General features: G+C 44.1%; 1 protein-coding gene across 1 annotated transcript in view; it reads left to right on the forward strand.

Moving 5' to 3' along the window:
- Nucleotides 1–24,449, forward strand: part of TMEM168 (transmembrane protein 168) — a 40,673-nt gene that overhangs the window by 1,649 nt on the left and 14,575 nt on the right. Inside the window, exons 2-3 of the mRNA XM_082252862.1 lie at nt 6,952–8,254; nt 20,169–20,311. Coding sequence (XP_082108988.1) covers nt 7,121–8,254; nt 20,169–20,311 — 1,277 coding nt within the window. The 5' untranslated portion in view covers nt 6,952–7,120. The remainder of the gene's footprint in view (nt 1–6,951; nt 8,255–20,168; nt 20,312–24,449) is intronic.

A 24,449-nucleotide genomic window follows, 5' to 3' on the forward strand; every position in this document is an offset into this window, starting at 1 on the left:
GTGCGTGTACCCCACGGAGGGCCCGTGTGCGTGTACCCCACGGAGGGCCCGTGTGCGTGTACCCCACGGAGGGCCCGTGTGCGTGTACCCCACGGAGGGCCCGTGTGCGTGTACCCCACTGACTGCCCTTTATACATGTACCCCACTAATGGCCTCACAGCATTTATTTCCCCACTGTATGCACGTACCCCACTGGCAGCCTACGTGCACGTACCCCACTGATGGCCTCACAGGATTTAATTCCCCTCTGTATGCACGTACCCCACTGGCAGCCTGCGTGTGCGTACCCCACTTCCTGCTTACCTGAAAAATGTAGACTAAAAAAAAAAATAGTGACCGTCATTTAGCGTCTAATTTGAGACCTGCTGTCTGCGGGTGGGGTACAGCCTGCATGCGTGCACCCCACTGACAGCCTGCATGCGTGCACCCCACTGATGGCCTCCCAGCATTACCTTCCCATCTGAATGCGTGTACCCCATTGACAGCCGCACATCATTCACTTCCCGTCTGTATGCATGTACCCCATTGACAGCCGCACAGCATTCACGTCCCATCTGTATGCGTGTACCCCACTGACAGCCTGTATGCGTGTACCCCACTGACAGCCTGTATGCGTGTACCCCACTGACAGCCTGTATGCGTGTACCCCACTGACAGCCGCACAGCATTCACTTCCTGTTTACTTAAAAAATGTATAAAAACTAGTGACTACGCCATTTAGCGTCCAATTTGAGACCTGCTGCTGCAGATGGGGTACAGCCTGTATGCGTTTACCCCACTGACAGCCTGTATGTATGTACCCCAAGGTGTATGTACCATACACCTGTATGCGTGTACCCCACTGACAGCCTGTATGCGTGTACCCCACTGACAGCCTGTATGCGTGTACCCCACTGGTGGCCGCACAGCATTCACTCACTGTCTGTATGTATGTACCCCACTGATGGATGGACAGCATTTACTTCCTGTTTACTTAAAAAATGTATAAACCACAAAAAAACTAGTGACTGTGCCATAGAGTCAAATTTGGAGTTAAATGCACAGATTGTTCTATTAGTCCATCCTCAATGTAGTAATCTTTAGTAAATACTGCAGCTCTCAAAGTACCAGAGGGCACTGGAAAAACAAAAAAGAGCACAAAATACTCCAGTGGAGTTAACCTTTTAATATTGAAAACACTAAAAATGTACAATCCAGCGCATATACAGAAAAAGCTTTAATATAGCCCATGAATAATTATAAATCCCAGTCTCATTCCTCAAGTATATGCGGGTTATCCATCTATGTAGTTATTTCAAGACAGTTGGCGGAGATGGTGACTGACAAGCCAGACTGAGGGATGGAGCAGCTGTTCTCTTATCCCTGGCAGGTAACCTAGGATAAATCCCTAATATCCCATTCCATATCCGCCAACTGTCCTGGAACAGCCATCTACAGAGCACCCTGGATATACGTGAGGACTGAGCCTGGGCTTTATAATTATTCATAATTCCAGCTTTGCGTTCTGTCAAATATTTCTGTTTCCCTGTTTAGCGAGTTAGACCAGAAAAAAGTATTTATATATGTTGTGTCCACATATGCATATTCTTCCTGGACAATAACACACCTGTAATGACCTCAGAATAAAGGGTGACAGCCCAGGAGCACTCCCCTACAAAAAGCAAGGCAGCTTCTAAGTATGTATCCTGACAGATTGCTTTTATTAATTGTAGCAATTGAATGAACTTTTTGTTTATTCAGTGTTTGGTTGTAAATAGATGATCAGGAATACTCAAGTCTTGGCCTTTCCTAAAGCCTTGTTAGGAAACTACCTTTGCCTCATCTCTATGTCATTGTTGTGTCTTAGATGAGGCTCAGATCACATTTTATGTCAAATTACAACTGGAAACCAGTTAATTCTGAGAGGTTCACATACTTTTTTCCTACCACTGTATGGCTGGTCTCAAGCAGTCTTAGTGAGCTCACCACTTATGGATGGAACAGGATAGGTTAGGAATCTGTTCCAATTGCTGTCAAATGTAAAATAAAAAACAGATTCCACCATGGGTGAATCTGCAGTGCCAGATATTTTATTTTAAAAACTGACCTCAGCTATCCGAATACCTGAACAGCGGCTGCAGCTGATTGGATGTAGCCATTGTTTGGCCAATAATTCTCCACCTGGCTTCTTCTGTTTATTAATTCAAGGATGCCAAGCAAGTGAGTGCCAGCAGTGTCCCCTATATTGTGCATTTTGTTCAGTTCATCGGGAAGCACCTGATATTGATTTTGTGTATGACCAGGTTTAGATGTGCGGGAATGTTGTCTGATTTTACCTACACGGTTAACAGCATTCTATGTCTGTGAGCACCCTTACCAGCTATAGTATTTTTTTTAGCTATTCTTAAACAGATTGTGTAGGCAGATAATGAAAACAGCAACAGTAGATTACTGAAGGTTAACCTTGCCAGAGATGTCTGTTTTTGCAGCTGAAGCTCATTGTTATGCTGTAAGAGTTCTAAAAATCACTGGGCTCACATCCTGCTAGAGAATGCACACAGCCAATACAAACACACCTATCTCTCTTATGTAATATTCATAAACAGAAACTAATTCAAAGGGGAAACTATGTATCTCCAAATAGCTGAACTCTGATAAAATGTATATACAGGTCCTTCTCAAAAAATTAGCATATTGTGATAAAGTTCATTATTTTCTGTAATGTACTGATAAACATTAGACTTTCATATATTTTAGATTCATTACACACAACTGAAGTAGTGCAAGCCTTTTATTGTTTTAACTACATCCCATCCGCGCTACAGCCTATATACGGCTGCAGCGCGGACTCGAATTTTCGGGAGGCCGTTTTTAAACGGCCTCCCAGAAGCAGGCTCCCCGCGCGCTCCCGCGAGCGCGCATCGAGGAGAATCTGTGTCAGCCGTGTCCCTTGGACACGGCCGATCACAGATCGTGGTGAATGGCCAATCACAGCGGCCATTCACCACGTGATCGGACCATCCAATGAGAGATGATCTCATATGTAAACATATGAGATCATCTCTCATCGCCGGCGCTCCTTCCTCACACGGAGCCTGCAGTGTGAGGAAGGAGGGGGAGCCTCACAGCGCTGGGGACACAGAGACATGTAATCAGGGCACCGATCACCAGTGCCCTGATTACTGCAAGGTAAAAAAACATACACACATTGCCCCCAACAGTGCCCACAGTGCCCGCCATCAGTGTCCCCCATCAGTGCCCACAATCAGTGCCCATAGTGCTGCCAGTCAGTGCCCATCAGTGCCTGCTCATCTAGGCACTGATGAGCACTGACTGGCAGCACTATGGGCACTGAGTGTGGGCACTGATGGTGCTGCCCACCAGTGCTCATCAGTGCCGCCCATCAGCGCTCATCAGTGCCACCCGTCAGTGTCCATCAGTGCCATCCGCCAGTGCCCATCAGTGCCGCCTCTCAGTGCCCATCAGTGACGCCCGTCAGTGGCGCCTCTCAGTGCCCAGCAGTGCCGCCTCTCAGTGCCTAGCGTGCCACCTCTCAGTGCCACCTCTCAGTGCCCAGCAGTGCCGCCTATCAGTGCTCATCAGTGCGGCATATTAGTACCTCCACATCAGTGCCCATAAGTGCCACCTCATCAGTGCCCATAAGTGACCATCAGTGCCGCCTCATCAGCGCACATCAGTGAAGGAGAAAAATTTATTTTCAAAATTTACTCGCAGAAAATAAGAAAAACTTTTTTTTTTTCAAAATTTTTTGTCTTTATTCTTTTTTTTTTTGTAAAAAATAAAAAACCCAGAGATGATTAAATACCACCAAATGAAAGCTCTATTTGTGTGAAAAAAATGATAAAAATTTCATATGGGTACAGTGTAGCATGACCGCGCAATTGTCATTCAAAGTGTGACAGCGCTGAAAGCTGAAAATTGGCCTGGATGGGAAGGGTGTTTAAGTGCACAGAAGGCAAGTGGTTAATATTGATGATTTTGGCATACAGCTCATGAAAACCCCAAATTCGTATCTAAAAAAATTAGCATATTTCATCCGACCAATAAAAGAAAAGTGTTTTTAATACAAAAAAAGTCAACCTTCAAAAAATTATGTTCAGTTATGCACTCAATACTTGGTTGGGAATCCTTTTGCAGAAATGACCGCTTCAATGCGGCGTGGCATGGAGGCAATCAGCCTGTGGCACTGCTGAGGTGTTATGGAGGCCCAGGATGCTTTGATAGCGGCCTTGAGCTCATCCAGAGCGTTGGGTCTTGCGTCTCTCAACTTTCTCTTCACAACATCCCACAGATTCTCTATGGGGTTCAGGTCAGGAGAGTTGGCAGGCCAATTGAGCACAGTAATACCATGGTCAGTAAACCATTTACCAGTGGTTTTGGCACTGTTAGTAGGTGCCAGGTCGTGCTGAAAAATGAAATCTTCATCTCCATAAAGCTTTTCAGCAGATGGAAGCATGTAGTGCTCCAAAATCTCCTGATAGCTAGCTGCATTGACCCTGCCCTTGATAAAACACAGTGGACCAACACCAGCAGCTGACATGGCACCCCAGACCATCACTGACTGTGGGTACTTGACACTGGACTTCAGGCATTTTGGCATTTCCCTCTCCCCAGTCTTCCTCAGAGTCCGGTCACCTCTTCTCGTTGTGCAGGGTTTTCTGCCAAACTTTTTCCTTCCCACAGACTTCCCACTGAGGTGCCTTGATACAGCACTCTGGGAACAGCCTATTCGTTCAGAAATTTCTTCTGTGTCTTACCCTCTTGCTTGAGGGTGTCAATGATGGCCTTCTGGACAGCAGTCAGGTCAGCAGTCTTACCCATGATTGCGGTTTTGAGTAATGAACCAGGCTGGGAGTTTTTAAAAGCCTCAGGAATCTTTTGTGGGTGTTTAGAGTTAATTAGTCAACTCTCCTGACCTGAACCCCATAGAGAATCTGTGGGATGTTGTGAAGAGAAAGTTGAGAGACGCAAGACCCAACACTCTGGATGAGCTCAAGGCCGCTATCGAAGCATCCTGGGCCTCCATAACACCTCAGCAGTGCCACAGGCTGATTGCCTCCATGCCATGCCACATTGAAGCAGTCATTTCTGCAAAAGGATTCCCGACCAAGTATTGAGTGCATAACTGAACATAATTTTTTGAAGGTTGACTTTTTTTGTATTAAAAACGCTTTTCTTTTATTGGTCGGATGAAATATGCTAATTTTTTTAGATTGGCATTTGGGGTTTTCATGAGCTGTATGCCAAAATCATCAATATTAAAACAATAAAAGGCTTGCACTACTTCAGTTGTGTGTAATGAATCTAAAATATATGAAAGTCTAATGTTTATCAGTACATTACAGAAAATAATGAACTTTATCACAATATGCTAATTTTTTTAGAAGGACCTGTAGTAAAAAATCCGAGACTGGGTCCACTGCTGAGAATCAAGGTGGGAGAACCTGAGAAACTACGGAAAACAAACACAGGAGTGAACACAGAAATGCATGGACATAACTAATAAATGCATTACCCCTAAGATGTTTTAGACACAGCAGAACATTTTGAAAACCAGAAGAACCATTGTTACCAGTCCATTTCATCCTTCACCAAGGATCTGTTGTTCATCACCAAAGTGCAATGATTTGGAGCCATATATGTCCTATTTATTAAGGCGTGTGTGTTTTGTGATCAATAAAAAAGCCTGATGAAGGTTTACTGGCAATACTATTCTATTGGTGGGAGTGGTAGCATTTAAAAAACACAGCCTTTATTCTTTATGTGCTTCAGAAGATTGCTCTTTGGCAGCATTTTACAATTTCTTAAAAAGGGTTACTTCACCTTTACTAGAAGGTAGGGGTGTTTGACTGCATAATGCCCTTGCTATAAGTGTAGGCCATTTTATATACCTTATAAAGCCTAACTGAAATACTCCCAAGACGCTGCTAGGACATTGCTAAGTGAGGCCTAGTCGTTAGTGCTCACCATCACAGAAGTGAGCTTATTCACTGATTCAGACTCCATCACATGTGCTTTCTCTCCCCTGATGCAGTAGCTCTGCGATCCACATTTGAGAGCTCATTCTTGTGATGGTGGAGGCGAGCTGTATTTACTAGGCTTCACTTAGCAACAACCTAGCAAAACCCTGGGAGTATTCCAGTCAGGCATCATAAAGTACATAAATGGCCTACATCTATAGCAAGGGTATTATTCAACTTTAGTCAGAGCTGCACAATTAGTTTTTTTTTTTTTTAGACGGGCCTTATCTGCATAGGCAGTTTTTTGGTAAAGATAAACTAATTCCTTTCTAAATAAAAGTATGACAGGTTTTGTTTTTTTCATTCTGTCACGGCCACTTTTAATCCTAATTTAAAATGAAGTGGCTCATTCAGGAATTTTTATTGTAGTGTTATCAGCAAAATCAGTCTTCATACTAACCTGTATTGTTCTGTGTAGGCAATGTAGCCATTAGAGTAACTTTTTTTACACTGAATGTAGAGTAGACTTGCATTTTGTGAGCAAAAACGGGTGCATCCGAGCTACTACCTCCTATGCAATGTCTGGTGAGCCTCAAACACACAGCACCTAGCCTGTGAGCTGTCTGTAAACCTCCATGTAATCCATACAAAAAAAGAGGAAAGGCTGGTGCTATGGACGTCTGCTAAAACATAGTTTACTTTTATTATCATATGAACAGTCCAAAAAAAACCCAACGCATTTCGGCCATCAGGCCTTAATCATGGCTGAAATGCGTTGGTTTTTTTTTTTTTTTTCTGTTCATATGCTAAAATAAACTTTGTGAGCAGACCTTGTACTTTAGAATTTTGCAAATACCAATGATATTCATTGACACCTTTTTTATATACAACTACAAAGCTTTTATTGCTTGAGATTATCTTATGCTAGACACAAATAATGGAATTGTAATTCTGTTTTTCTTTTTCTTCTTTTTTTTTTTTTTTCTTATAGGCTGTTTAATGGAAGAGAAGAAATAGGAAACCCCTAACTGCATAGCTGCTCTATGGGAGCTTAAATGACAAAGTGATGTATATTACAAGGAAGTAGCAGCAACTTCAAACTTCTATATGAAAAATCAAGAATACAATCTCTTTGGCAAATCCCCTTCCCACATTTTTACATGTGCAGGTCACTCCGATACTGTGTTAGTCATTGCCTGCATGCAGCAATGACGCGACTCGAAGAGGCAAACCAAGAGGTCAACATGCACTCATCGGTCAGATATTTGGGTTTTTTAGCCAAAATCACTTTACTAGTTGCCATATGTATGGGTCTTTATGTTAGGTGGGAGCAGACGGCTGAAACTTTAATATTGATAATCTTCGTCTTGGGCCTTTTCATCTTTGGCATTGCAAGCATCCTATACTACTATTTTTCTATGGAAGCTGCCAGTTTAAGCCTTTCAAATCTTTGGTTTGGGTTTCTTCTTGGTCTGCTTTGTTTTATTGATAATTCCCAGTTTAAGTATGATGTAAAAGAGGAAGCCACAAAATACTTGCTTATATCCTCAATAATCATTCGAGCAATGTATGCGCTTGTGGAGAGGATCTGTGGCTGTGTACGGCACCATCCCACCCTCCTAACAGCAGCAGAGTTTTTGGAACTGACTGGTTTTGCCGTTGCCAGTACCATCATGCTTGTCCAAGAGTCATTGTGCATCATCTTGCTTATCACAGCATTTGCACTGATAGTTATTGACCTGCGAATGAAATCTTTCCTGGCAATCCTAAACCTGGTTATATTTAGTGTTGTGACACCTGTGCTGTTTTTCCCATCATTAAAAATTCCTGTCAATCCATTTGCATTATCTTGCTTTTTCTGCTGCATCATTAGTGAGCCTTTTCTTGATGTGTACTTTAGTGGTCTTTCGGTCACAGAACGATGGAAACCATATCTGTATCGAAGCAGAATTTGCAGAAGGTTTTCTGTCATGTCTATTGGATTGATTGAACTAATATTTTTAATTCTAGCAGGCTTTAAATTAAAAGATCTACAATTATGGTATTTTGTTATTCCTGGCTTTTCCATCTTTGGCATTTTTTGGCTGATCTGCCATATTATCTTTTTAATCACTCTTTGGGGTTTCCACACTAAGTTGAATGACTGCCATAAGGTATACTACAACCATAGAACAGATAACAGCCTTGATAGGGTTATGGCCTCAAAAGGAATGCGCCATTTTTGCCTGATTTCTGAGCGTTTAGTGTTCTTCAGTCTCCTTTCAACAACGGTTCTTGGAGCTGTATCTTGGCAGGTAAGGAAAAATACATATGCTTCATATATTATACATATTGTACAATATCTATTGGTATGTAGCTTAGACATTACAACATATTCAGCAGCAATTGTTTTCAGTAGCAATGATCACTAGTAGTAGAATAAATATCCTGCTCACCCAGCGCTCCAAAACTATTTTGTATAATATAATAAGAGGGCACATCAGACTGTACTCTAAAATTATTAGCTGCCACTATAGAATACACAAACATAAAAAATAGGTGCACTCTTTAAAAGTTTTAAATGTAAATAAAACTCCCCATGAGTCCACTAGCGGTGCTCAAGGTGCATAATATACATACACCGATAACGCATGTAAATCAATACAATAGTTGGTGAGTGAACCACTATATGTTTCTAAATGTGATCCAGATGAAAACAGTCCCAATGAAAGTCAGTTGAAGTGCAGCACAACCACATGCAGGCAACAGGATTCAAGACCTCCACCTCACCACAGTGCACGCCCAAATGTAAATGCACTTACCGACAGTGGCTCAAATAAAAGCCTGTAGTATCAGTCACTGCAAGGTCCTCAAAACCGGAGTCAGTGTGGTATCCTCTCCAACAGAAACATGGACTGCTTGACCACTCACCAAGACATACATTCAAAAATGAATGTCACAAGCACATAGCGTAACCCCGTTTTCATTTATTTCAAAGATGAAAGCAAAACACAAATCCCCTAGGAATTACACTCACATGCTCAAATAAAATGACAAACGTAACAAACTGTGTTCAGGAGTTACCGCACTGTCGATCGTCCAACACCGTTCGTTGCAGACCGCCGGGTACCATAGGCGGATGACTTCCGGGTGTGATGTCTGACGTATGTCGGTAACCAAGGCCCTCAGTTTAAGTCTGTGATGACGAAACGCGTTAGAGCGTGAGCACGCGGTTACCGACATACTTCAGACGTCACACCAGGAAATCATCAGCCTATGGTACCCGGCAGTCTGCAACGAACGGTGTTGGACGATCGACAGTGCGGTAACTCCTGAACACAGTTTGTTACAACATTTGTCATTTTATTTGAGCATGTGAGTGTAATTCCTAGGGGATTTGTGTTTTGCTTTTATCTTTGAAATAAATGAAAACGGGGTTACGCTATGTGCTTGTGACATTTCATTTTTGCATGTACGTCTTGGTGAGTGGTCAAGCAGTCCATGTTTCTGTTGGAGAGGATGCCACACTGACTCCGGTTTTGAGGACCTTGCAGTGACTGATACTACAGGCTTTTATTTGAGCCACTGTCGGTAAGTGCATTTCCATTTGGGCGTGCACTGTGAGGTGGAGGTCTTGAATCCTGTTGCCTGCATGTGATTGTGCTGCACTTCAACGGACTTTCACTTCAACGGACTTTCATTTGGACTGTTTTCATCTGGATCACATTTAGAAACATAGTGGTTCACTCACCAACTATTGTATTGATTTACATGCGTTATCGGTGTATGTATATTATGCACCTTGAGCGCCGCTAGTGGACTCATGGGGAGTTTTATTTACATTTAAAACTTTTAAAGAGTGCACCTATTTTTTATTTTTATAGCAATGAATATAGGTTGCACTCTGAGTGCCGGTTCACACTTCCGTGTTTGCGGAGATCGCATGTAATTTCAGAGCGCACTGCTCCTAATTACATGCGATCTGATGTGCGGATGCGAGTTGAGCCATACACTTTGTATGGCTGAATTTGCACTGTATCCGCACCAAACACGCACATGAGGCTTTTTTTGAGCTGCAGTAGAGTCGGATCGCATAGTGGTTCACACTTGTGCGATCGGATTCTGTGCGTACTTGCAGATCGCACTGCGATATGCGATCGCAACTGGGGGTGCCGTTAACTTTTAATTGACACCCCCTGCGTATCGCATATGGCAGTGTGAACTGCGGATGTGATGCGGGAACACGCTGCATATTCGCAGCGTTCCCGCATCGCAGAAGTGTGAACCGACACTTAGACATTGAATGGTGTCAGCTTAATTAAAGTGATTATAATGGCAAAAATATTGTTTTTTCTTAAAGCGGGGCTACACTCAAAAGGAGAATTTCCGCTTTAAGTACTCCTCCCCTGCCAAGTTTGGCCTGCAATTCTTTTTTGGGGGGAGTGGGTACCTAGTTTTGACAGGTACCGGCTTCCACTTCTCCTTGGATCTCCTAGGCAATCCAAGAGGAAGTTCTCCCCTCCCTCCCTGCAGTTTTCTGGGACTCATCACAGGTCCCAGAAGACTGCCGGGACCATTCAGTAGGTGCAGCGCGATTCGCTCATGTGCAGTGGGCACCTGGCTGTGAGGCCCCAAGCAGTCACAGCTGGGTGCCCACAGTTGAGATGCTGGCACCAGGGAGAGATCGGACAGCTCAGGTGAGCACCTTGCTGGATCCTGGGACAGGTGAGTCTGTGTTTTTTTTTTTTTGTAGCTGTTGACTTTTTTAATAAACACAGAAATGACTGGAGCTCCTCTTTAATGCATTCTATGCATTAAGGTATAAAAACTTTCCAAGTTACTCCCCCCCCCCCCCCCCCCCCCAAAAAAAAAGTCCCCCCTAAAATACCTGCATGAGCCCCATCTTGTTCCAGCGCTGTGCCTGTCTGCAGCAGCTCTCCTCTATCTTCTTACATGAGACTCGGCAGCAGAAGCCATTGGATTCTGTTGCTGCCATAAAAATCCTGTGAGGAAGGAGCAGGGCCAAGCAGCAATGTGTGACTATAGGTACACCCAGGTCGACTTGTGATTAAGCCCACACGGGTGTCCCCATAGCAAGCTGCTTGCTATGGGGGCACTCGGGGAAGAGGAGGAACCAGGATCACCAGCAGGAGACCCCAGAAGATGAGTTTCGGGGCTGTTCTGTACAACACGTTTGTTAGTTTGGGAACAAAAAAAAAGGCTTTAAACAAGCAGCTAAAAACAATGGATAAGATGTATTTGTGCAAAACAGGGGCAAGGATACATAGTTTGAATATGCTTTAATGCACAAACAAATAGTAGAACCCATCAAGGTTTATGCATGTAACTAAAACACACCTAAAAAAGGCAAGTACAAATGCTATTGACACAATGCCTATACTACATGTGCATCTCATAAAAGTAGAATATCATCAAAAAGTTAATTTATTTCAGTAATTCAATTAAAAAAGTTAAACTCCCTATATTTTATATAGAGTGATATATTTTAAGGATCACGTCAAGAAAAGCATCATGTTGTCAGGCCTCCGTGCTAGGTGGCAGGAGCCTCCCAACCCTAGCCTCTCCTGGGGCAGTGTCCCTGGGGAACTCAGCCCCCAGGGACCTCTGGTATATGGGGGGGAGGGTGGAGGGACCCCTCTCGCTCTTCATTTAGTGTCCTTCATGGGAAGCCACAGTGGAGGCTTACCTGATCCCTGGAGGGTTGAAGAGGTTTGCAGTTCCTGTGCAGCGGTATTTTTTTTCTGTGCTCACGCTGTGTTCCCGTGTGCTGGCAGCGTGGAGGTTCTCAATGGCGCCGGGAACGCTGGAGCCGCGTCATTTCCAGTCTCGAGAAGTGGGGCGGAAGTGTAACATCGGCCATTTTGGTTTTGGAAACCTGGTGGCTGAGGGAACTGGCCACAAAATGGGGACAGATGCTGGACCAGCTCCCCAATCCACAGGGCTGGCCCAGAAGCTTCAGGGACGGACAAAGGGGCGGTGCCAGCAGACATTACAGGCACTTAAAGAACGCTGCAAGCCCAGACTCCCTGCACATCAATGGAGGTGGCTGCTGCAGAGGAGGGTGATCGGGGGACGCATGCAGATCCTGGCCCTGGGGTAAGCAAGTGATCTTCTCTGTTACCTGACACTGGTGGAGCTGCACTAGTGGTAGCTGTGGTTATGTACACTATTCAGCTTGCAAGGTGTGGGGGTCACTGGTGGTCTAGCTCTCTCCCTTGTATGTTTTTTGGCTTTTGCACTTGGCAGTTTCTTTACCACTCGGTAATCGCTTGTGCCTTGCAGGGCAAGAGCTGCGAAGAGGAAGATGGAGTGGTCCCGGGGGAGGTTCCCAAAAAGAAACGTGCCTCGTGCAAACTAAAATTGTCATCCGCCTGGAAAAAAGTGCTTTGCCAAGACTGCATAGATGCTTTAACCTCCCTGGCGGTATGATTCTGTCATGAATTCTGTTCCAAAAGCGGTACAATTCTTTTCATGGAAATTTGGCGTTATGCATTATAGGCCTACAATTCTTAGTAATTACTGACTTAAACCTGACCAAAACAAGTCTCTAGTAGACATCCCAGATGTGATAAATTTGAAACACAAACAAGTGAATTATAATCGAATCAATAATATTATTTTATTATTTAATATATATAATAAAATTATATTATTGATTCGATTATAATTCATGCGTTATATATATACACACACACACACACATAACGCATGAATTATAATCGAATCAATAATATAATTTTATATATATATATGTGTGTGTATATATAGGTATATGTGTGTATGTATGTGTGTGTGTATATATATATATATATATATATATATATATATATATATATATATATATATATATATATATATATATATATATATATATATATATATATATATATATATATATGCATATATATAATATAAAATGTGTTTTGTGCAACGTTTTTTTTTTTTTTTTTTTTTTTTTTTTTTGAATTTCCCTCTCTAGTTCTGCTCCCAAGCAGCATTGCTGCTGCAGGGAACGGAACTAGGAAGTCCTCCTACCGACAGACGAGCGACGGAGATCTCGGCTGGCGGTCACAGCAATGAGAGCTCATCGCTGGATCGCCAGGATAAGGTAAGAGACGCTCCGCTGCGCTGTCTGCATAGCTCTGCCATTCACCCCGAGCGTGACTCGGGGATACCGCTAATAGCAGAAAATTCCTACCCCGAGACACGCTCGGGGATACCGCTAGTGAGGTTAACTAAAAAAGAAAGTAGCTCTATGTTTAAAAAATTGCTGGACACTAAGAATACAGAGATGGTTAAAACTTCTAAGTCATTTAGATCTTCTCTGCAAGAATCAGGCCCTTTGGACATGTCTCTGCACAGTACTTCATATGCTAACGCAGCACCTCAGGCCCATGCATTTGCACCAGTCAGAGGAACAGGGGGGTGATAGAACAGCTAGACGACAATTCCAGTGAAGATTCTAGAGCTGAAGAAGTAAGGGAAGAAAAAGCTAGTCTGGTGCAAAAACTTTTGTTCCCCTCTGATGAGACAGACCATTTACTGAAAATGATATATGATACTTTGGAGTTGGAAGGCAAGAACGTTCCCCGTACATGCTACATTGAAAGATACCATACTCCAGGAATGGAGGGAGCCGGAAAAGGTCTTTCGCCCCAGAAGTTTGAAAAGATTTCCTTTTAAGTACGAAGATGCAGCATTATGGGAGAAATGTCCAAAGCTGGATGTAGCTCTTTCCAAAGTGGTCAGAAAATCAGACCTATCTTTTGAAGATACAGGAGCTCTTAAAGATGTCATGGATAGAAAGGCGGAAGGGTATTTAAAGAAAGCTTGGGATGCAGGTGCTGCTAACTTTCAGCCGGCCATTGCGTCCACCTGTGTAGCAAGGACACTGGATCTCTGGTTGAAGCAGTGGAAAATCCTATTAGAACAGGACACCCCTAAGAGGAGATTCTGGATTCACTCCCCATCCTCAACAAAGCCATCCCTTATATCGCAGATGCTTCCTTAGGTTTTCGGCTAGATGTACAGCCCTCCATAAACGAGGCCAAACGAGCGATCTGGCTTAAAGCAAGGAGCAGGAGAAGTGGCTTCTGAAGTGAAAGTATGTTCATTACCATTCAAGGATAGCTTAATATTTGGTGAAGACTTGGATTCGGTTTTGTTGAGATCTGCAGATAAAGAAAAAAAAAAAAAAAGTTTTCCAATACTGAAGAAACAGTCCAAAAGCCTTTTTGTCCTTTCAGGAAAATCCGTCAAAGACGCAGGCAAAAAGGACCAAAATAGACCCTGGCAATAGAGGAAGGTCAAAGGCAGAGGGGGATTTCTGTTTAATCCCTCCTAAACCAAAGACAAAAGCCAATGACTCCCCTTGCAAGGTAGGAGGGAGGCTGGGGGCCTTTCTACCCTCTTGGCAAAGGGTTATAACCAACGGGTTCATCCTGGATCTAATAGGAAATTGATACAGGATAGAATTTCAGCATATACTCCCCAAGTCGTTTTTTTTTGGTGACTCTACTGCTGAAGTACTCAGACGTAGCACCTGCCATGATGAATCTAATCCTGGAGTTTCTGGATCAGGGAATCCTTTCCCCCATCCCTCGGGAGCAAGAGTACGGGGAGTTTTTTCCCATGTGTTAATCAGACGAAAATCTTCAGGGAAATGCAGGTTGATCCTAAATTTAAAGGAAGTCAACAAAGTGTTTTTTACAAAAAATTCAAGATGGACACGATTTCTACGATGAGAGCAAGAGAGGTATTATTCAGGAAAGCTTTCATGGTGAAGATCGATCTAAAAAATGCATACCTGCATTTTCCATTTTGGAGACAGTTCCAAACCCTTCCTCAGGTTTGCAGTGAAAGGACCAGGCCAGACAATCTTGTTTTCAATTCAACGCCCTCCTTTTTGGGTTGGCATCTTCACCCAGGATCTTCACGAAGGTCCTGGCAGAAGCCTTACAGGGGTTGAGGATCTCAGGTATTCAGATAATACCCTACCTGGACGATCTGCTTGTATTTTGCAGAGTCCTCCACAGAGCTGGAGAAAAACTTAATCTTCACAGTAAACCATCTGCAATCGCTGGGGTGAATCGTGAACTCGGAAAAGTCAAGTTTGCGACCATTGCAGAACGTTGTCTTCCTAGGTCAAATACTGCATTTGGTGGAAACGAAAAAAATATACTTACCGGGAAAAAAAAAAGATTTATTTGAAGATAGAAACTTCCAATCTACTGCTGAGGCAGGCAGTATCCATCAGGGAGATGAGGCTTTTGGGTCTGATGACTGCATCCATCCCAGCAATCTCCTGGGCTTAAGCGCACATGAGAATACTGCAGAATTTCTCCCTGTTAGTGTGGAACGGGCAACAGAGTACCTTGAGCGATCGAGTAACTCTGTTGGATGAAGTAAGAGTCTTTGCATTGATGGCTGCAGGAAGACAACTTGTCAAAAGAAAGATTTTGGACGCAGGAAAATCCAGGCCAGATAACAACGGATGCAAGTGCATGGGGTTGGGGAGCCCACATGGAACGTCTGGCTACACAGGGAAAATGGATGGAACACAGGGAAATCAGAGGCCATCCACTCTTCCAATGTAAGGGAGCTAAAGGCAGTATGGAAACCTCTTCTCTGCTTCGGACCTAACATAAAAGGAAGACATATATTGGTTCTATCGGACAATATGGTGGCAATATCCTACATAAACAAACAAGGAGGTACATGGGCTTCTACCCTCATGGAGGTGGCAAAGCTGATCCTTATTTGGGTGGAAGAAAACACCCTCTCTCTGGCAGCCATGCACCTCCAAAGGGGAGCCAAATTCACTGACAGACTTCTTGAGCAGAGAGAAGATTGGTCACACAGAATGGAGCTTGAATCAGGAAGTGTTCAAGGCAATCTGGAAGATGTGGGGACGACCTCTAATAGACCTTTTCGCCACATCCAAAAATGTTAACGTAGAAAACTTTTTCTCAATTCACAGGGACCCCCCCAGTCTGGGTCTGGATACATTTGCCTTTCCAGGGTCGGAGGATCTCTTGTACGCTTTCCCTATGTTCGGGCTCATACCAAAGGTGATTCAGAAAGTCAAAACCTCAAGAGCGAAAGTAATTCTGATAACGCCAGCTTGGCTAAAAAAGTAATGGTTTGCCGCTCTACAGAAACTGTCAATGGCATCACCCTGGAGGCTGCCAGAGAGGATCAATTTGCTGGTCCAGGGAGATATATGCCACCTGTAGGTGAGCCATCTTTCTCTGACGTCTTGGCTCGTGAACAGATACTGTTAAACAAGGGATTGTCCGAAAAAGTGATTGACACGATCTTAAACAGTAGGAAGAAATCAACAAATGTCAGCCTAGAGGGCATAATACTGCCAAATGCACTGCACTACCTACTGGTGAAGTTCATTGATAGACCTGCCACATCTTGGGTAATCTGATGGTTCTGTGCCCAAAGAGGCATAAGCCAATAGCATATGACAAGAGCCACCAACACCCCATGTGTGTATGTAGCATGTTCTGCTTAAATTGTAAATCTGCACAAGTGTATGACAGACTAAGTTGGAGATCTTAAATGTCCCTGTTCTCTCGCAATAAAGCAAGTACAGTACTCTACTTCCTTGGGATGGTGGGATATTATAGGAGACTTATTCCCAACTATGTCAGTTTTTCCACCCACTTGACAGATCTCACTGAGGGTAAAACACCCATTGCTATACACTAGAATCCTGAGGCAAAAGCAGTATTATGCCAGCTGAAGAAGGCTTTGTGCAAGGAACCACTCCTCGTAGTCCTGGACTTTTTAAGAAAGAGCTCCTGGTGCACATGGATGTTTTAAAACTGGGCCTGGTCACAACGTTGCCTCAGCTGGTTAGAAGAGAACCCTGCTGTGTACTTGAGTTAGAAGCTCACTCTGGCCATGAAAAACTATTGTAGAAAGGGAGTGTGTCACAATAAAGTAGGCATTGGAGACACTCTTGTACTAGTTCTTGGGCCGACCCTTGAAGCTGGTGTCAGATCATGCACCAATTTCCTGAATGGCACCAAAAAGGGGTTTTTCTTTAGTATAGTAAGAGAAGGTTGGAACCCTTGCCAGTTTTTTTTCATTTCTGTTGTCTTTGTAACCGATTTTTCTTTACTGGTGAAAAAGTTGTCAGCAGGGCAGAAAGTAAGTTTAGATGTCTCTAGTGGCACCCTGGATAATAGTTAAAATTTGACCATGGTTCTAATCCTTTCCCACTCTAAATGTAGAAAATTTGGGTTGACATACACCTTAATACACAGGACACAAGTCTTCTACCTGGACAAGCACCATGCATCTGAATGGTGGATTTCTCACTCATATCATTTGTTGCTGTACAGTTGATGTTCCAGAAATCGGACAATGACATAAGAGGCACAGTGACCCGAACTGTCTGCGAGGAGCTGGTGGTATTATATGCTGTTGTCTTTGCACTCAGTCAGGTACAAAGAGGTGTAAGTCCCATTCTCTACCCGCAGGAGATCTTGGCACTGTTATACTGGAGACATGTAACATCCAGGACTGGAGTGGCGGCGACGCCTTCTCCTCTGTCTCCTGCGTCTCTTCTCCCCTCCTCCTTGGCCAATGTCATTGGCTTTCGGCCAATCAGGAAATGGGTCTCAGGACCCGCTTCCTGATTGGCCAGGAGGAGGATCCGTGTGACATTCTTTATTGTCAGACAACTGGGTGGGCTCAGGGCGGTTACTCTGCGCCCCTAGCCCATCCTTTTTTGAAGCCTTTTAGAGCCTCTGGCTCTAATCGCATGCTTCAAAAAAAAAAAAAAATCCCTTTGGAATCCATGCATCCGGCACCCTGCATGTAGATTAGGGGGCCGGACGCATGGATAAGGGGGGGGTGGCACCCCCTTCGCCCCCAATGGACGGGCCGCCACTGGACTGGACTGGATTTCCAAACTAAATGCAAACTTTTCCACAGTCCGTGATGATTTGGGGAGCCTTGTCATCTGCTGGTGTTGGTCCATTGTGTTTGTCCATTGTGTTTTTATCAAGTCCAAAATCAGCGCAGCCCTATACCTGGAAATTCTAGAGCACTTCATGCTTCCCTATGCTGACCAGCTTTTATGCAGATGCTGATTTCAAATTCCATCAGGGCTTGGCACCTGCCCACACTGCCAAAAGTACCAATACCTGGTTTAATGATCATGGTATCACTTTGCTTGATTGGCCAGCAAATTCGCCTGACCTATACCCCTTAGAGAATCTGTGGGGTATTGTCAAGAGGAAGATGAGACGCCAAACCCAACAATGCGTACAAACTGAAGGCCACTATCAAAGAAACCTGGGCTTCCATAACACCCCAGCAGTGCCACAGGCTGATTGCCTCCATGCCACACCGCATTGATGCAGTGATTCATGCAAAAGGAGCCCTGACCAAGTATTCCGTGCATATTATACTGTACATAGACAGTAAGCCAACATCTCTGGATTAATCCTTCTTTTTTTTTTTTTTTTATTTATTGGTTTTATGTAATCTAATTCGAACATTTCTGAGATACTGAATTTTCGGTTTTCACTAGCTGTAAGCCATAATCCTCAATGTAAAGAAATAAATGCTTGAAATATATCACTTTGTGTGTTTATAATATAATATGAGTTTCACTTTTTGAATTGAATTACTTAAATTAACTTTTTGATGATATTCTACTTTTAGGAGAGGCACCTGTATGCTTAAAGGGTTAGTTAACCTTTACCAAAACATTGCTAATGCCGATAAGGGGCGTCTGTATATAAAAACAAACTGCGCAGCTTTGAACAGAGTTGAATAATGCCCTTGCTATAGGTGTGGGCCAGTTTATGTCCCTCATAAAGCCTAACCTGAAAACTACCAGGAGGTTACTAGGTAAGTGAGGCCTAGTGAATATTGCTCACCTTTACCATCACAGGAGTGAGCTCCAAAACGCTGAGTTCAGACCTACTGCATGTGAGGGGTTTTACTCAGATGTGTTGATGGAGGTGAACAGTAATGACTAGGCCTCACTTAACAATGTCCCAGCAACATCCTGGGAGTATTGCAGTCAGGCTTCATGAGGTAAGTAAATGGCCTACACCTATAGCAAGGGCATTATTCAAATTTAGTCAAAGCTGCAGAGTTTGATTTCATCTATAATCACCCCTTACCTGCATAGGCAGTTTTCTTATAAAGGCGAACTAACCCTTTAAACTGGTGTGAATATATAATATAAAATTGCAGTTGGAATTTGTGCACTTTTGTTAAAAAAAGAAATAGGTGCAATGTAAGGTAAGGTACGATATATGTTCTAGAAAAACAGGTTTGTCCACATGTAGATTTGTGCCTGCAGTTTATGAATGCAGAGGTGTCTGCAGTCCATGTGCTAAATCGGCTGCATGAGCTATCGCTTTAGCCATGCTCAGCAATACAAAGAACTGAGATCTTAATGTTGGCACCCATGGAAGCTGCAACATTCAGTTTACCATAATGTTCACAAATCTAATTTAATAATGAGCTGTTGGGTGAATTGAGCTATCTGGATCACCGTTTGTACTCCAAGGCCCCTTTCACACTTGTGCGACTTGCCCTTGCGACTTGGGGCTGAAAAGTCGCATGACAAGTCATACTCCATGATTTTCAATGAGTACTGTTCATATCTGTGCGACTTCAAGTCACAACGTCTTCAGAGTAGTCCCTGTGCTACTTTGGTCCGACTTTGATTCGTTTTTAGGTCCATAGACTTCAAGATTCCAGTCCAGTCAAAATCACGGCCTTTAGGTCGCACAAGTTTGAAAGGGGCCTAAACACTAAGCTGCACTGTCGAAAATATGCACTATGCTCCCTCTTTTCAGTGCATTGTGCAGTTTTGAATAGTGTGACTGTGCTTGAATATGAATGAATTATGATCATTAAGAATCTTATTGCAGTAATATCTATGAAGAAACTCTTCTGTCTTCCTCTGTGAAAGTGTGTAATACTTTGTAGAAATGTGAGCAGATCTGGAGCAGTTTATTAGACGTGCTACCGGGGTTCTTTCCTTTTTTTTATATGCATTTTCCATGGCATTTGCGCACTACAACTGCATAAAATCTTACTGTAGGATGTGGCGTCCTTCCTGTTAGCAGTTCAATGAGTTAATCACTGCAACATATTGAAAATGGATAAGGATTCATGGCATTTGTTGAAGTATTCACTTACTGTTTTGCATTGCTTATTTTGTAGCCATCCAGTGGGATCTTTATGAGCTTGTTTCTGATTGTCTTGCCTCTTGAGTCAATGGCACATGGTCTATTTCATGAACTTGGTAGCTGTTTGGGAGGGACTTCTGTTGGCTATGCTGTTGTAATTCCCACTAATTTTTGCAGGTAAGTTGCTTTTATGTCTGTACCCTGTAGTGTTGTCACTCACATTATGTACCCAAAAAGAGTATGCAGTTATTACATAGTTGTATAGTTACATAGTTGGTAAGCTTGAAAAAGACACCAGTCCGTCCAGTTCAACCGTTGGGGGGGTGTGTGTGTGTGTGTGTGTTAGTGTAATGGCGCAGATTTGCTCTTTTGTTACATTTTATAGTGTAGCAAAGCTCCACCTTGAAAGAACTGTCACTTGTACAGTTGTCCTCTTAACAAATGCACCCCCCACCCCCTCCTCCCAGGTGCTGGCAACTAGGCTACATGCAGCAGGGCTGCACAGTGAAGATCACTGAATTAAGGCTAATGTATTTCATCTAGTGTGATGCACTTAATTGTAGAACTGTACAAAGGTACGGTTGCCCTTTAACTTCATTTTCCATAACCCCTCTACCACATATTTTAAAAGAACCTTACAGCAAGAAATGTATTACGTTTTAAATAAAGGCATTTTACACTTTCAATTTTACTAGGTATTCATTATACTCCCTGTGCGGTTTGTTTACCACGTGACTGTAGTTTGTAGTGTCATGACTGACTGACTGATTCTCCTATTTCTATGTATTGCTTCAGCTAGCTTGTCCCTATGCTCCAAAGGCAGCTTCCTGTTCCAGATAAGTGTCCAATTCATGCCATGGCATTTGCTCGTTCGCATCATAAATGTGAGTGCTAATGTAAAAAAAAAAAAAATGTTCCAGCTGCATGGTGAGCTCTGTTTGCCTGTAAATATGCTGCCTGTGTTTTGTTCAGATCTAATTACCATGTATCTCTCACCTGCACCAGCACTAGAATGAAAGATTCATGGATTGTGATATATGTAGTTTCTTCACAGAAAATGTCAAGTCTCACACTGCAGACAAAGACCATGCATTACCCTGTGTAATGCCATACAGAATACCTCATGTTTCTACTCAAACAGAAACTACTGACACAGGAATGTAAAGCTTTACTCTGCTAAAGGCTTTGCATACAGGGCAACAAATGACAGTGAAACTTCTTGATCAATGCACATCTTATGCAGGTGAAAAACACAAGGTGCACGTAGGAATGTTTACAGTGCCTTCAAAGTTTTTTTTATTTTTTATTGACCTTTCCTGTTTGAAAGATGCTCCGCTGCCAGAACAGGTAATGTTGGGAGATCTCTCAAACGGGGACAAAAACACATTTTTAGAGGAACCAGGAAGGTTAGGTTCAAAAGGAAATGTATTAAAGGGGTTGTAAAGTCAGAAGTTTTTTTTTTTTTAATCCTTATGCATTCTATAAATTAGGATAAAAAGCCTTCTGTTTGCAACAGCCTTCCTAATACTCATCCCAGCCCCCTCTCTGTCCAGCGATGTCCCCGAGTGCCTCAGCCGTCTGGGCCATTGGCTCTCGCTGCGGTCAATCAAACTGAACCAATCAGGAGAGAAAGGGGACGGGGCCAAATGGCAGCTCCATGTCTGAATGGATACATGGAGCTGCAGCTCGGCTCAGGTGCCCCCATAGAAAGGTGCTTGCTGTGGGGGCACTCGACAGGAGGGAGGGGCCAGGAGCTCCACCCAGGGACCCCAGAAGAGGAGGATCCGGGCTGCTCTGTGCAAAACCAACTGCGCAGAGGAAGCAAGTATAACATGTTTGTTTTTAATAGAAAAAAAATGAGACTTTAAAATCACTTTTAATGCAAAATCTGAATCAAACCATGAAGAAAATAAAATAAAAAAAGGTTGGTAAACTGGTCGTATCATTCAAGAGAGACATCAAGAAAGCACTACTACCACAGAATGATAGTGGAATTATTGTTGATTATGCTGTCCTGGTGTAGCCCGACCTGGTGGCCTCCTTAATGCAAAGTCACACAGCCTGGGCATTCATGACCACACTGCAATTCTTCTGTCTCCTGCCACTGGTTTGGGCAGTGCAGGTGGAGGATGCCAATTGGCTTCCCCGGCAGCAAGACTTTAACCACGCCCACCAAAATTGGCAGGAAATCAAAGTGGCGACAAGGAAATTTAAACCTTGCGGGAGTGAAAGGACGGGGTGTGTGTCAGTGTGATTCCACAGCCAGGACTTATAGCTGGCCAGGGAGCCCAAAAAAGGAACAGTTTTTTTTTTTTTTTGACAGGGGTGAGTTTGAGGAGATGAGAGAGAAGAGAAGAAGCTGTTGTTCAAGGAGGACCTCAAGAGAGGGAACGTGTTGAGAAGGCGTGCAGGCAAGTTGGAAAATTAATGTGGAGAAAGGGGACAGGCCCCACACCTGTAGTGCCCATTCAAGTAGAAGGCATTTCCACAAAGGCTCAATTCAAGCTTGGGGAAAGTTTGCTGAAACTTTTCCTGTAGAAGTGGCAGTTCTGTCAGTTATCTGTCAACTATCTGGGGCATGTAGTCTCTGCTGAAGGAGTGGCTACCAACCCCAAGCAGTTGGAGGCCATCGCCATTTGGCCAAGGTCCTGAAATGTCAGATCTGAGGTCCTTCTAGGAATTCTACTACAGAAAATGCGTGGAAAGGTCTGTCAAGATTACCTGACCTCTCAACTAATTTCTGGGAAATGAAGGAGAGAGATGGTTCGAAACCACCAGAATCCACCTCCAAAGCTTAAGGCCTTCAAGTCTCTGAAGTAGAATTTAAAGTGTTACTAAACCCAGGAACTTGCGTTCAATATATCTGGTCAAGCCCCAAATGTAATCTACAACAGTTACTGTGATGAAGAAGTGGGAGGCACTGTGCGAGAGATGCATTTCTAGCCTGTATTCACCATGGTGCAAAAAACATACAGACCAGTAGCTCTCAGCACGACAAGTCAACTCACCCCTGACTGCAGAGCTTGCTATTCCTGCTAGAGATGTGCTGGCAACCCCCCTGAGTATAGTGCATATCCTGCAATATCTGAAAGATGGCCTATCCCTTACTATTCCCACATACCCTGACACTGGTACAGGATGTGGAGGGTATCAGAAGGCAATTTAAGGCTCACAAAAGTTGTGATGATTACACACTTTTCTCTATCGTTCATTGACGAACGCAATTCTCTCAGATTAATATCAGTAGGGTAATACTGCCCCCTACAGGAGTAGGACACTAGGCAGAAAAAAGTTCTGGCTATGCCTATGGGCAGTCCCAGAGGGTACACCCTCTCTCTTCCTGCATAGGATGCCAGTTTTAATCTGCCTAGTCAGGAGTAAGGACCTAGTTCCTTGCTGGGATCTTTGGTCCTGGCATAGAAGTACATTTTTTTATGTAGATTTTTTTTCTTTAGCCAGTCTTTTTTTTTTTTTTTCTCTGGATCGTTTTTCCTGTGAGATCTTCTAGCAATTATGCCGGGCTGGGCGACAGGCTGGGCCCCCATATCCAGTGGTCACCCCAGTCTGGCCATAGAGCGCGTGCAGGCCTTAGCTCCACGATGGGTCGGCCGCGACATAGTCCCGCTGAACGGGGACTGGCCCCGCCAGTTAAACGTCCCGCTAGGATGCACACAACAGGGTCTAGGCTGATGTTGCAGCGTTCCTATTTGGCCGACAGCCCCCATACTCTGGTGGCGTGGGGTCCTGTCATGAGATGGCTCCTGCCTTCGTTCCTGGTATGGTGAGTAAACTTACCCCCCCCTCCCCTTGGGGTGGACGCGGGCCCTCTCTCTGGGATGGTCGGACCCTCACACTCCAGCCCTCCCTCTGTCCTGTTGTGACCCCCCTACTCTCCACCACCCCCCTTACCCCCTCCCATGTGGGGGACTGTTTGGGCCTACCTGAGGCTGGGGCCTAGTGTGCAGGCCGCATGGGGGGCCGGGGGAGTGCGCCGTCCGCGTTGCTCGACCGATCCTGCGGGGGGGGGGGGGGGACTTGGTGGGGTTTTTCTAACTTATCACCGCGGATGCAAGCTTGTCTGGGTGTGGGTGGGAAGGAGTCCTTGGCAGGTTCTCTGCTTCGGGAGTATGGTCCCTGGAGGATCCAGGTTACCGATCAATGTCCTGGGGCTATGAGCGATCGGGCTTTGCCTGGTTCACTGGATTGGGCACATTTTGCCTCAGTCGACAGGCCTTGGATGCAGGGGAATGGTCCCTTCATCCGGAGGTGTTTCTGCAGTTGTGCCTTCGTTGGGGGCACTCCAGACGTGGACCAG

The sequence above is a fragment of the Pelophylax lessonae genome (assembly GCF_965119305.1).
Source record: "Pelophylax lessonae genome assembly, chromosome: 4".
Taxonomy (NCBI): Eukaryota; Metazoa; Chordata; class Amphibia; order Anura; family Ranidae; genus Pelophylax; species Pelophylax lessonae.